Raw genomic sequence first — 12,200 nt, 5'->3', positions numbered from 1 at the left:
CCGACATGCCTCTCTCCGTGCGTTGATACAAGTGACCGCAAAATCAATCGTTTTGGTATGTCGGGAGGGATGTCCGTTTCAATCCAAACCTATCCAGCTCCCCGAACACTGTTACGCAAAGAAAATAAGGGCGATGGGATAACCTTGGAATAGGAACTTTAGATAGCCTGTAGTAATACAGAATTGCATTTCGGCCGCTGATTGGCAAGACACCCCAAAAAACTGGGTGGAGCTCCAGGTATTGGCAGGTCCCATTAATGGCCAGACTCCCTTGTTTATACACGGCTCTGCCCCTGCCCGAGGACTGCCCGTATGACAGGGGTATTTCTCATTTCAGCACTTTATCCGGAATAAAGCATCGTATTGTGACGGACGTTCCCTTTGGTGGTCACAAGCTTGCTGAAATATTTGAGGACGCTAATGGGAATGCACTGGACTGTAATCTCCTGGGAGACAGGTACGTTAGTTTCAACCATGTGTTTTGACCCTCTTAGCGCCGATTCCTTACGCGGATCCCATAGTGGACTAAAATATGAACCCTCCACACCAGAGACCTAATTGAGGCTGCCCTGAAATTTGTGCCGGACAACTTGGTGACAAAAGTCATGGAGGATGAGATGTACTACTTTATCGATAAATGCTACAACAGAACGCTGAACGAACCGAGATTTAGGTCAATATTTTCCTACATCAGCAGCATCTTCAAAAGCCTCTTAATATTTCCAGGTGAGGTACCTAAGTGCTATTTTCTGTATTTCGTTCTAACGCTCGTATTTGCAGGATAAACACGTATTCTACGTTTTGTATTTTCGCCCCACACTTTTTTCACCACTTTACTTCTACTCGTGTCTAGGCCTTTATATGTAAACGCGGGCAAACAGGATGTGCGGTCTAATTGGTGCGTTCCGCACTTAGGTGCCCGCTACTCCACATAGGCGACGTGATTTTTTTAATACGCTCATCATATATTGTTGCTACAAAGGTTTCCACAAGAACATCCTAGTATTCATAATTACAAAGTTTGAGGAAACTTGCGTTGCTCTATGTGGTTTCGACGATGCCATCTCCCCTTCGGTAGGAGCAAAGCCAACTCCACATAGACACAGAAGGCCTGCTTGTTCCCTCCTCTCCCTCCTTCCCTACGTGGACATATAAAGTCAGAATTGGTCTGCTACTGCCATTCGCCGTTCTGCGAATTCAAGAACTCGCAAATGATTGCAGCTAACTTGGAACCTAGAGGACAGAACATATAGACAAAAAGTGCAACATTTCAGCAAGCAACGTTCTTGCACTCGAACAAAAAGTTCGACACGCTTTCCAGAAAAGCAGTTTTGAGAAAGATGTGGGGCCGTTTTGCGCTTTATTTCTAAGTTTTCTCATTTAGTACACGGGGACGTTCAATCAGTACTCACAGACGACGGTCTTCATGGCCATAGCCGCTGAAAGCACGTTCGTGATTGGCTACCGCCGTTGAAAACATAATCCTGATTGGTTGACTCTTAGTTGTTACGTTATGTCGACGAGTAAGCAGTCGTTCTCGATCTAGGTGGCGTTGTCAAAGTGCGTTTCGCACAGTGCATGGTACTGCAGTTGGAGTCCTTTTTCTTCTTCTTTTTTCGATTGGATTGGGCAGGCTGTGTACATAGTGAAGTAGCCACTACATGATACCCCGGAATCACGGTGTATCATGGATTGCAGTGTTTTATTCCAGCTATAATATTTACCTCTCGTCAAAGGCCTCGCCTCGCTGCGTTAAGCGCGGACCCCATAACAAGCGACACGCGACGCGCTGCAGAATTTGTCGCTGTCGCGTCTGGTCATGGCGCGACTTCCTGGTCCATTTGAGCAGCGACATTTCGTCGCAGAGAAATGATGTTTTTGGAGAAGCATTGCTTATTTTATTCGAGCTAAGTTGTAAATTGCCATAAATATACCAAAAATAGTATTTCATTCGTCAAAACGAAGAGAACTTGTAATGAAGGTGCTATGTAATATTCGCCGTAACGCAGTGGCGCTGCGGTTGAAGTTCCCAACCACTGTTCCCAACGCCCCGCCCACTTCTTCGTCTGCTACTTTTGTTGGTTGCCCTCTCCACCCTTTCCCTTGCCCACGCGTTCAGTTCTTGTTTCACGCCGTCAAATCTAGCTGGTTTTGTCAAACAACAGGCAACGAACTCAGCGACATGCTACAAATATCTACTGGGAGTAGATGCAGAAATATTCAGCCGCGACTGAGCTTTTTTGACGCTCGTGTGGCGGCAGTGACGTCGATTTTGTCGCTTCTCGCGTGTATCTGCCGCGTGTCGCTTGTTATGGGATTCGGGCTTTAGAGACTATAACAGAAATGTAAGCGCCCTCCGGTTCCGTCTCTACCGCTGTCAGTTAATCAGATCGCGGACCACTGAGTCGGAGGCAGATATACATTTTGCAGGCCAACGACTCTCTAATGGGGTAGAGTATCGCCTCTGGCAATGAACGTTCCCACACAGTAAACTTTTTTACACTTTTTTGGTGTAAATGGCTTGTCCCATGGCGCACACCTTTTTGGTGTTGCCTTTACACTCAAATGATTGCTGTTTTCTAATGCACCCTTTAGTTAAGTGTATTCCTAATAAAACACTGTTATAATGGGTGTTTAAAAACAAAAACACCCTTAAAATTGGAGTATTCTATTGAAAACACCTTTTACGAAGGAATTATTTGCTAGCAAATATTCCCTCGCAAATAGTGTAATAGGAGCTTCCGCGGCAGAATACCGACACCAGTGGCCGAGACATACAGTTCGACGTTCTTGCTTCTATGGAAAGCAGCCGTGGTTCCAGCCGTGGATCCATCGTAGAACCTAAACCGGAGTGCAATGCGTTGCAGGCACGCCTCGTTAGCTTGTTAACACTGTGGGACCAACGTGAGTGCAGAGGCATAAAGAGACCTGGGGCACCCTCAATAGCCTATATTGGCGTGTCGGATGCATCATATACTGAAATAAAATTTGTTGGGGCACGTTCATTACATGTGGTGGGGCGGGAAACGTTTGTAACGGTGGCGGGAATGTGTTTTTGCAATTGACACCCACGTTTGCAACGAGTCAAAGGTATAAGCTAAATTTCTAACATCCCTCCCTTATAAATATTGTGTTTTTAACTCAGGTTATCGTCTATAATGTGATTACTTGCTGAGCGGAGCTGTGAAACCAGCATAATTTTTCTCTCACGAAATAAAACACCATTTTTAACACCATACTCCCAATTCAAATGGATGTAAAAAACGTGCATTCGACGGAAAACACCTGTTTCAACACCCCACTTTACACCCTTAATGATCCACATTGGATAAGACGTGGTGTATGTCGATATTACACCTTCAGTAATGCACTTTTTGCACTCTTTGTAGAATAGAAAAGGGTGTTTTTATAAGAATACACCTTATTTGAGCAAATAAAGGTGTAAAATGATTTACTGTGCACTCTCCTTCTGAAAATAAAGTTGTTGTTGTTGTTGTTCTTGTTGCCTAATGTTGAATTCCAATCGCGCATTGGGAGCACTTCCGGAGCATGTCTGGCTGCTCTGTCGTGAGCTATTATATTCTATTGACAAATTGGGGAGCAGAGTTTCGCTCTTTCAATGGCAGTTCTTGCGCGGCCTCTCTGTCAAGTTCGCTCCACGGAGCAACGTCGACTGCTCCGCCAAAATCGCCAGATTTGACCTGAACTCCCGCGTCACGTGGTATGTGGTTGGTGCCTCCGCTTCCTAACGCTTCCCTCCCTTCGCTTTCGCTAACATGGCGGAAGCTCCCGCTGCAGGTTTTGCGCCCATGCCTGCTGGTATTTCGTGTCGCATGATAGTGCTTTGACGCTTTGATGACGGGACTGGGTGACTACTTTCTTTGACTCTTTTGATTTATGTGGCTCTCATATCCGGTCAGAGCTGTGTTCGGTTCTGCGTGTGCGCCTCCACCACTCCCGCTCGCTCTAGCGGGCGTGTGAATGTTCGAATCGCAGATATACATACCGTGTGTTCTTGGCCGGAGCGGGACGTTCACACGTGGAGTCGGCTGTCTGCTCCAACATTGCCATTGGACTTCAACATAAGCGTGAGGGAACTCCTTTTCGAATCCGTGTCGTGAAATCAATATGGCGACAAGGCGAGGCGCGACAACAGTTTCGGAACCTCACGGATTACACGCAAGCGATTAACGATGGACGACGATTTATTTATTCATCATTTCTGAAGTCATTGATAAACGAAAGAAATGGATGCAGAGATGGAACAGCAGTTCCACAAAACAGCTAAGCTGACAGAACGTCACAATGACACATTTAATTCCTTCCATTTCTCATAGGTACCACCACGCTGGCGTAGTCGGACGGAGTCGGAGCCCGTTTACGATTCTCTAAAAAACCCACTAATTCATCGAATATCATATTCGATGAATTAGTAGCGGGTTTTAGAGTATAAAAATTTTCAGAAGAATCAAAATTTTTTAGTCCATGATCAAATCTCTGCCCTAAAGGTACTGCTAAACCTTTTGGACACCATAGAGCTTCGGCGCTCACTCATCATTATACTTTACCACGTTACCGGCAGCAACGGGTTAGAGCATCGTCACTGGGGATGAAACTCCCCAACTATCATCATTAAAATAAAGTTGTTCAATTTGTGGTGCTATCCACATTCAAAGCCGGAGAAACTGTACGTCATTACCGCCCTTATTTATTAAGCGTACCTATTCACTCCCGTGCCGTTCCGCTATCGTTTTGCCTCATGCGAATTGGCCTGTGAAAAAGTATTGCCCTTGCAACACCTTTCTTCGAGCCATCGACCACGCGATGCAACTTTACCCCACCCAACACCTTACCAGGGCCGAGGAAACCCCCCTTCATCGCCTCCGCCGTTAACGTCACCTACACTCCGTCACTCCTGCACAAGATGGGCAGACGCGGCAACGCAAACTGCGATGCTTGCGGCGCCATCGCTGACGTAGCCCACCTCCTGCTAACGTGCCCGACGTTCTCGGCGCCCCGTGCCGCCCTCGGCCGACGCCTCCAAGCCTTGGGCCACCACCCCCTCTCGCTCGCTACACTCCTCGGGCCTGTCCTGCGCCCTGGGCAACGGGATGTTACCAAGGCACTCTTCGAGTACCTCAAGGCCACCGAAATGATGACCACCCCCTGAAGCACAGATGGCAAGTCTCATCGCCCGCAGCACATCGTTGCCATCGCGGCTTCTCCTGCACCGGTTTTTTTTTAAGGAGTAGCAAGCCGGCACTTGCCTGGCTGACATCTCCTTTTGTGTGAATAAACATATACCCCCCCCCCCCCCCTTGGAACAAATGCTTTTGCCGCTGCTTCCCCAATCAAACACTTCGTGCTTGACCAGATGGTTCTGTAAATATTACAATTATTGCACCTTTTTGCACCAGCAAAAACTTCATACCGCTTCGCTAGTGGAATTCGTCGCTTGTTCAACATCCACGCATGTACCAATGTCTCGTTACCCTCGTTTCCGATTATTACGAATTGCTCATACTTTTTACCCATCTCTGCACGCACTGAAGCTATTTCGATTGCATACCGATATTTCCCTCTGTGAACTCTTGTGCAGGCACGAAATGGTGTGGAGCTGGAAACGTGGCACGAAACTACGATGACATGGGTTATCTGAACAGTACAGACACCTGCTGCAGGAATCACGACCACTCTCACGACAAAATTAAAGCGTTTCGAGAGAAGTATGGAATACGCAACCGAAGATTCTATACCATGTAAGTGAGCACTGCCAAAAAAGAAACGGACAGAAACTTCCGTTTGAAGATACCTAACATCGGTACCTAACACGTTCCAGAATTCTTGAAGGATAGGGGGCTTTCAACGAGGATTCATTGAAGGGCTAATTAATTAATTTAGGTAATGAGCCATCTTGTGCTTCCATACTCTCTTCAGATAGGATGTCCGCATGGCAGAATAACTCAACTGCAAAAACCGTATCTATGCTGCTGCCATGGCTTTTTATAAAACATCTGCCAAGCCTAAAAGGCACCCTGTATACGTATACGTGTACTTTCTGTATGGCTACTTTGTTCGAAATGGAATCTGAATCGAGTAAAGTAGTTGGGGTGTGGAAAGCTCTATCCTACGTCATCTGAGCTCGACCGCGGTTCTCGACGACAAGCGCGAGAAAGAGACACTGTTTCTATCTGATACGAACCGTGTTTGGACGTCGTAATGAAATTCTTCACACTGCTGTGTTTACGGAATGCATGTTTGAACGATAGGACAATTTTTCTTGTTTTGTGACAAACATTAAAACGTTTATTCGTAAGTCCAATGCAAAATTTGCCAAAACTACAAATTGTAAATTTGGGCGTTGCGCATATGTGCAAACCCATCGAACCTCTTCGAGTTTTTCGACGAACCTTTTGAAAAAGTTACTGCTATCACTACTCCAGATACACTGCTTGACAAATGAAGCAGGGTTCCGGGCAATTCAAAATGTCACTTCCCTATAGTTCAACAAGCATGATTTCTATTCAGTTTCATTGTACCGAGGTATACCTGGAAAGATCATCTCGACATTATTTGCTGCACCACGAATACGTGTGTGGAAAATTGCACTGTGTAGACGTTGTGAAAAACGCAGAGCGGCTTTGCATGCTCTATAGGCTGATTCAAACTGCTGCGTTTACGGTTGCGCTTGCGCGTTACGTCCTTTGACAGAGAAACATTGCAACAGAACATCCTTCAGGATGGAACGAAGCTACACGAAAGACGCCGTACACAGGCGTAAACTTTGTAATGTGAATCAGCCTTAACGTTGTGAGCTGTGCCTGCACTGTGCATACCCTGGGGCGAACTGTCACTACCCTCTTAAACGTGCCTCGTGACAACATCATCACATATGTTGTCGTTTCCATTAATTCGTTTTCATTAACATGGAGGAAACATCACTTTCCTTCTAGGACCCACTGTGTGGATGACAGAGCCTTCTACTACTGTCTGCTTAATGACGGCACCATTGCTTCCGCCACTGTTGGAAATATGTTCTTTAACATCCTAAAAACGACGTGTTTCATCGAGACATACCCTAAAAAGTGTGTCAGAAGGAATTGGTAAGTTGTACACCACTATCACAGCAACGATGTGCGTGAGGCGAACGCGATCTCAGGCCCTGCGGCCCCAATACACTCTAAACAGCCCATTGCATATTGCAATTATGTGCATAATTGTCTCTCTTTAGTGCGGATTTTGCTTTCAAACAAGCACTAGAACAATCCGAAATGACAAGTCGAAAATCCAATTTTTCAGGTTTTCTTAAGAGTGTTTATAAATTACCAACGTCAAATATCAATAATACGGGGCTGTGGCACACTTTGTGTGTCCCAGGACACAACGCTGCAAAAAAACTACATAGCGCTATTTTCTTTTTTCTTCGCGTACAACCTTGGCAATGATGAGCAAAAAATGAGAATATGGTCATGTTCCTCGCTTTATAGTAGTACAGCTGAGCGATGTATAACCAAAAGGGCGCTGTAGCGCATTTGTATGGAAAAAATGCTTTCCTAGGGTATCAATACTTCCAACGCCAGACAAATAGGAGCGGCGCAATCTCTTGGCAAACATGGCAGTTTTCACAAGAGGAGTGGGACCGAAGCCTTAAATCGTTATCGAAACTAAAATCTACAAAATGATCCCCCTACCATCCCCAATATGCCCCCCACAGGGGTGATTTTTCGCATTGAAGTCCCCCACCAATATGACTATTTTATTGCCAAATCTCCGCTACATTGTGTTAATTTCAATCAAGACAGTATCAATTGGATGGGATGGGGGGCTGACGTAAACGTTTACTAGAAAGAACTCCCCGCGTGCACCTCCGAATTGTACCGCAATGAGGCCAGGAACCACCCTAACCGGGAAGACATCCCAACATGTGTTTCCTACAACGATGACAGTTTTAGCGTCTGCCCCGCTGCATATGACCCTACCCCGCCCAAAGTCCTCGTAGAGTCCCCCATATATGATGTACGGTTCTTGAGAACAGTAAACATCTATACCATTCTCCCCTCCAAACATTCCCACAGCCTCCATCGCGGCCCGCCCGCTCCCTGCATTAGATTGTAAAAATTTCACCATGATACCCCCTCATCGCTCTATTCTCCAATGTTTCGAATTTCCCTGTTTAGCGCCTTGTCCCTCTCTTCGCAGTATAGTGGGCATCTCGACGTTACAAAGCTGTGGTGTACATCCAACCTCACACCCTTGGTGGCACTCCCCGCTGGCACGCAGCACAAATATCCTCCCCCTAACCCACCGACACTGGCGGGCCAGATGTCCATATCTCCACATCTGAAGCACCTCATGTCCCTCTTGCGACATTTCGCCGTGGGGTGGTCATAACTCAGGCATTTATAACAAGCTCTAACGTTTACAATCACCTCAACCCCGCAAGACGGCCAAGCGGTGTTCAGTCTTACCTTATTTACTAGTGCCTTTGCTATTTCCAGTGTAAGCTGAATTAGGTAGTTAACATATGCCCTGGTCTGCTGACTATGAATGCTCTGAAATTCGTTCTCGAGGATACTCATTCCGTTTTTCATGTTGAGTACCTCCCTCAGCCTTTCTGCCCCAATTCTTTTGTCGACGCAGCCTCGCCCTCGGCCTACTCACTTTAGGAAACGAGGCCGTCATTTTGGAGGAGAAATCTGCGTTGTCAGAAATGGCTTGGGCCAGCCTCTCTAAACCTTCCCGATAATGGGATCTAATTAATACTCCACCGTTCTTCATTGCTCTTAATTCCGCATCGGGCGCCTCAAGATCCTCAGGAATAAAGTTACTGATTAGATTATTCGTTATTGCCTCTGCATTAGTCCCCTCTTTTCCATGGACGAATAGCGCTTGCTTCTGTGATTCTCTCGAGGCTGCCGGGACCTCGAAACCCACCTCCACATAAGATACTTTTGCCTTTGTGACTTCAGATTCCAATACTGCAACCCTGTCGCTTCTCTCAGCTAAGTTCCTCTCTGCAGCTTGCAGGTTTTCGTTGAATACGGCGACGGCCCTTTCTAGCTCAATATTCCTGGCCCGGATCTCTTCGATTACGTCCTTCGCTTCAGAAAAAAACAGCGCGTTGATTTTCCCCCCTCTTCACTAGCCCCCAGTTAATTTCTAAATTCATCATTAAGTTCCCTTAATTTTGCAATCTCCTGGTCCGCCTCGACTTTTAGATCCGTCATACAATTTGATCTGGTCCTAGCCTCAATTAAGTTAAGATCCAAATCCCTAACAATAGCTTCGTATTCAATGAACACATTCCCAATCCCCACCCTCTGAGATTTATTCAGTGCAGCCTCGTGTTTGAGATCTATCAGTTTTGCATATAGTTTCCTAGATTGGCTTTTACCCTCCGTAGCACTAAATCCTGCATTCGTTCCCGATGGAAGAGAAAGGGACGCCACCGCTACCCGCTCGTTGCTAGTCTGATCCCCCCCCCCTGCGCCCAGGGCCTGGTTGGTCCTCACCGACAGTAAAGTGGCTCTGGAGGCGCTGGCCTCTTACTCTGCCGCAGTCATCAGTGACACCTACACCACGATCATCGCCCTGCACTCTGAACTTGTGTCACTGGGACACGAAGTGGTGTTCCAATGGATTCCGAGCGATGTCGGAATTTCAGGCAATGATCGTGCTGACGCTCTTGCTCGGCAAGCCCACGACGCTGAGCAACCAACTGTCTTTCCCCTTGCGCACTCTATGTGCCAGCTGACAATCCGCCGCTTCACTGCCAACCGCACACAGCTCTTTCAGCAAGAAGCTATACGAACCAATGCCTTCCTTAAATCCATTGCCCCTTTAATGACATATGCTGTGCCTGGCCGCATCCCGCGCATCGAGGAATCGCTGCTTCATCGGCTGCGGCTGAATGTGGCCCGAACTCCTCTCCTCCTATTTAAGATGAATCAGCACCCATCACCTCTTTGTCCAACGTGCAACGTAGAAGCCGATGTGCCACACATTCTCATTGCCTGCCAGCGGTACGAAGATCACCGATCGAGTCTCCGGCGCCGCCTTGCTCATCTAGGCTACCGAGAGCTTTCCCTCGCGGTGCTACTTGGCCCTACCCAGCACGCTGAAGTCACGTCTGCGCTGACACGATTCCTTCGGGAATCTAAACTCCTGGGGCTCAATCTTGATCTGCCCATAGCGATCGTTATAGCTATTTTTCAAAATTTGCGCGCTCATTCCGTCACGCGCATTGGCCGTCGACCGGGGAGCACGAGCGTTTAGCAAGCGTTACGGGATAGCGCTAAGTTCAAAATCTAGCCCCTGGACATTCTCTGATGCGTCCTATGCGCAACGATTAGTGAAGGAGCTGTTTCTTCTGTATTTTTTGATAATTTTCTGTATCCCAGCTGCTTTCTTCTGTTTGCTTGAAAGCATTAGGGAATAGCAAGCCCACACCGTGGCTAACCTTTCCCTTCCCTTTTTTCTTACTTTGCATTAAACATATCCCCCCCCCCTCTACTGCTCCTGCCATCATCCCTTTGAAAGGGTCCGTACTCTTCCTGTGCTCCTATTTACTCATCTAAAAAGCTTACAAATGCTCTCCTAATTACCCCAACAAACCCCACACAAACAACCCATATTACAACCCAAATGCTTATCAAAAGTAACTAAAAAAAACCCAGCCCACTCCCAAAAGTAATAAAAGTTAAGTTTACAACAGTAAGGCAACCGAATTTGCCCTCGGACGCGCCCCGACTAAGCCACCCGCGCTAAGCCTATTCGGTCGCCGCCAACTACCACAGCCGTGTGTTCCGAGCTAAATAAATTGCCCCAAAATAACAAACAGAAAAAAATGCTTACTGTGAAAAGAGTCGAATTTCCTATTCTTTTTGAAGAAGTTAATCCAAGCGGCTCGCTGAATCCTGCACACAACACACGGCGTGGTGAGGGCGTAGATGGCAAAGCGAACCGAAGCACGTCCGATCACCTCGGCGGCAGTTCCCGCGAACATTGTTCGAAACAGTAAACATCTGGCAGTCCCGCTGTAATATGCACTGTGACTCAACTGGTACAGCTTATGCAAACTGCCATAATCTTGCTTCGCGATGTCAACCGGGAATAAAACGAAACAACTCAAAGCGTGTAGCCGTTCCAGCGAAATCGCGCGTCTTCCAACTCGTTATGCGCATGCGCGGCACACGGATCGGTCGTTTCATTCGAGCCCCCCTCCCGAAAATGTCACTACTTATAGTCTCTAATGACAATGGAACCTGCAGGTCAAGTACAAAACGTAATGTGTGATAGAAAGGGATATCCGAGCTGAAACGCTAGGTGTCTTGAAGTTGCTGCAGATGCAGTGCGAGATGCTGAGGCGTCCGTCACCGTCACGAACGCGTTTCGCTCCTTTGTACTGTAGAAGCGGACTGTAAGTTTTTGGGTCATATGGTACTAAGGTCCGAGTGAAGGCTTCTGAGGGAATGCTTCGTATGAGTAGTTCTCTGAGTCTACCAGGAACCTTGAGCAAGACGGGCACGCTCCTGTTCTTCGCTTTTAGGGTGATGTAGTATTGTTTTTGTAACGCGATGCAACTTGGATCAGTTAGATGCGCAAAAAAAAAAAAGAAAAAGAAAAGCGGCTTACGTTTTATGACTTGGTGGTGGATATTATAATGGGTAATGCATAATTATTATACGGACTGATCATCGGCATTATCACGGTGGACAAAATGGGCTTGCCAATATAGGCAGGCCATTATGGTCTAATGGGGACCCTGGTTGCACTTTTCATGTGGCACCAATATTGGCAGCCCAGATGGGGCCGATATAGACGAATCCGGTAGCCCACATTTTGACAATATCGGTGTGCTGCCTGGGATATGGTCCACTTCAAAATGGAATATTGGCACAACATTTTCAGGCGCGACCAAATTAATATGGGCTGCGGAACTGCTGACATGCGATTCGACAAAACCGTGTCTTGAGCACTGCCTTGATTGGGCCTATATTGACTTCGTATTTACCCAATATGGCATCAATGCGAGGCCAATATTGAGCTGGTGCCTGGACAATATGGGGTGTACATTGGCAATACTAGAGCTGAATATCGGCTGCCAGTATTATGCCTTGCTTGGGCAGACATAATATTCGGTTTCATCGAATGCGCCTCGGCGTGGCCTTCACAGCACAGTAGCACTACTGCTTGAGACA

At 47.0% G+C, this 12,200-nt stretch overlaps 1 protein-coding gene across 1 annotated transcript; it reads left to right on the top strand.

Moving 5' to 3' along the window:
- Positions 1–257: 257 nt before the first annotated feature.
- On the top strand, positions 258–7,135 carry LOC135384701 (phospholipase A2 heteromtoxin-like). Its single transcript, XM_064613890.1, has 4 exons — positions 258–457; positions 551–726; positions 5,600–5,759; positions 6,954–7,135. Exons 1-4 carry the CDS (start codon positions 258–260, stop codon positions 7,105–7,107), a joined length of 690 nt encoding a protein of 229 aa, XP_064469960.1. The 3' UTR covers positions 7,108–7,135.
- Positions 7,136–12,200: the final 5,065 nt, after the last annotated feature.

Source organism: Ornithodoros turicata, chromosome 2, assembly GCF_037126465.1.
Source record: "Ornithodoros turicata isolate Travis chromosome 2, ASM3712646v1, whole genome shotgun sequence".
Classification (NCBI taxonomy): Eukaryota; Metazoa; Arthropoda; class Arachnida; order Ixodida; family Argasidae; genus Ornithodoros; species Ornithodoros turicata.
The sequence above is the reverse complement of the archived record's forward strand: the minus strand, read 5'-3'. Positions and strand labels throughout refer to the sequence as shown.

What these genes read in the sequence shown, in the direction of transcription:
- LOC135384701 (XM_064613890.1), top strand. Translation starts at nt 258, where the DNA reads ATGGCCAGACTCCCTTGTTTATACACGGCTCTGCCCCTGCCCGAGGAC. An exon ending in AAGCCTCTTAATATTTCCAG is followed by an intron (nt 727 to 5,599) that starts GTGAGGTACCTA and finishes ACTCTTGTGCAG; the next exon opens with GCACGAAATGGTGTGGAGCT. An exon ending in AACCGAAGATTCTATACCAT is followed by an intron (nt 5,760 to 6,953) that starts GTAAGTGAGCAC and finishes CTTTCCTTCTAG; the next exon opens with GACCCACTGTGTGGATGACA.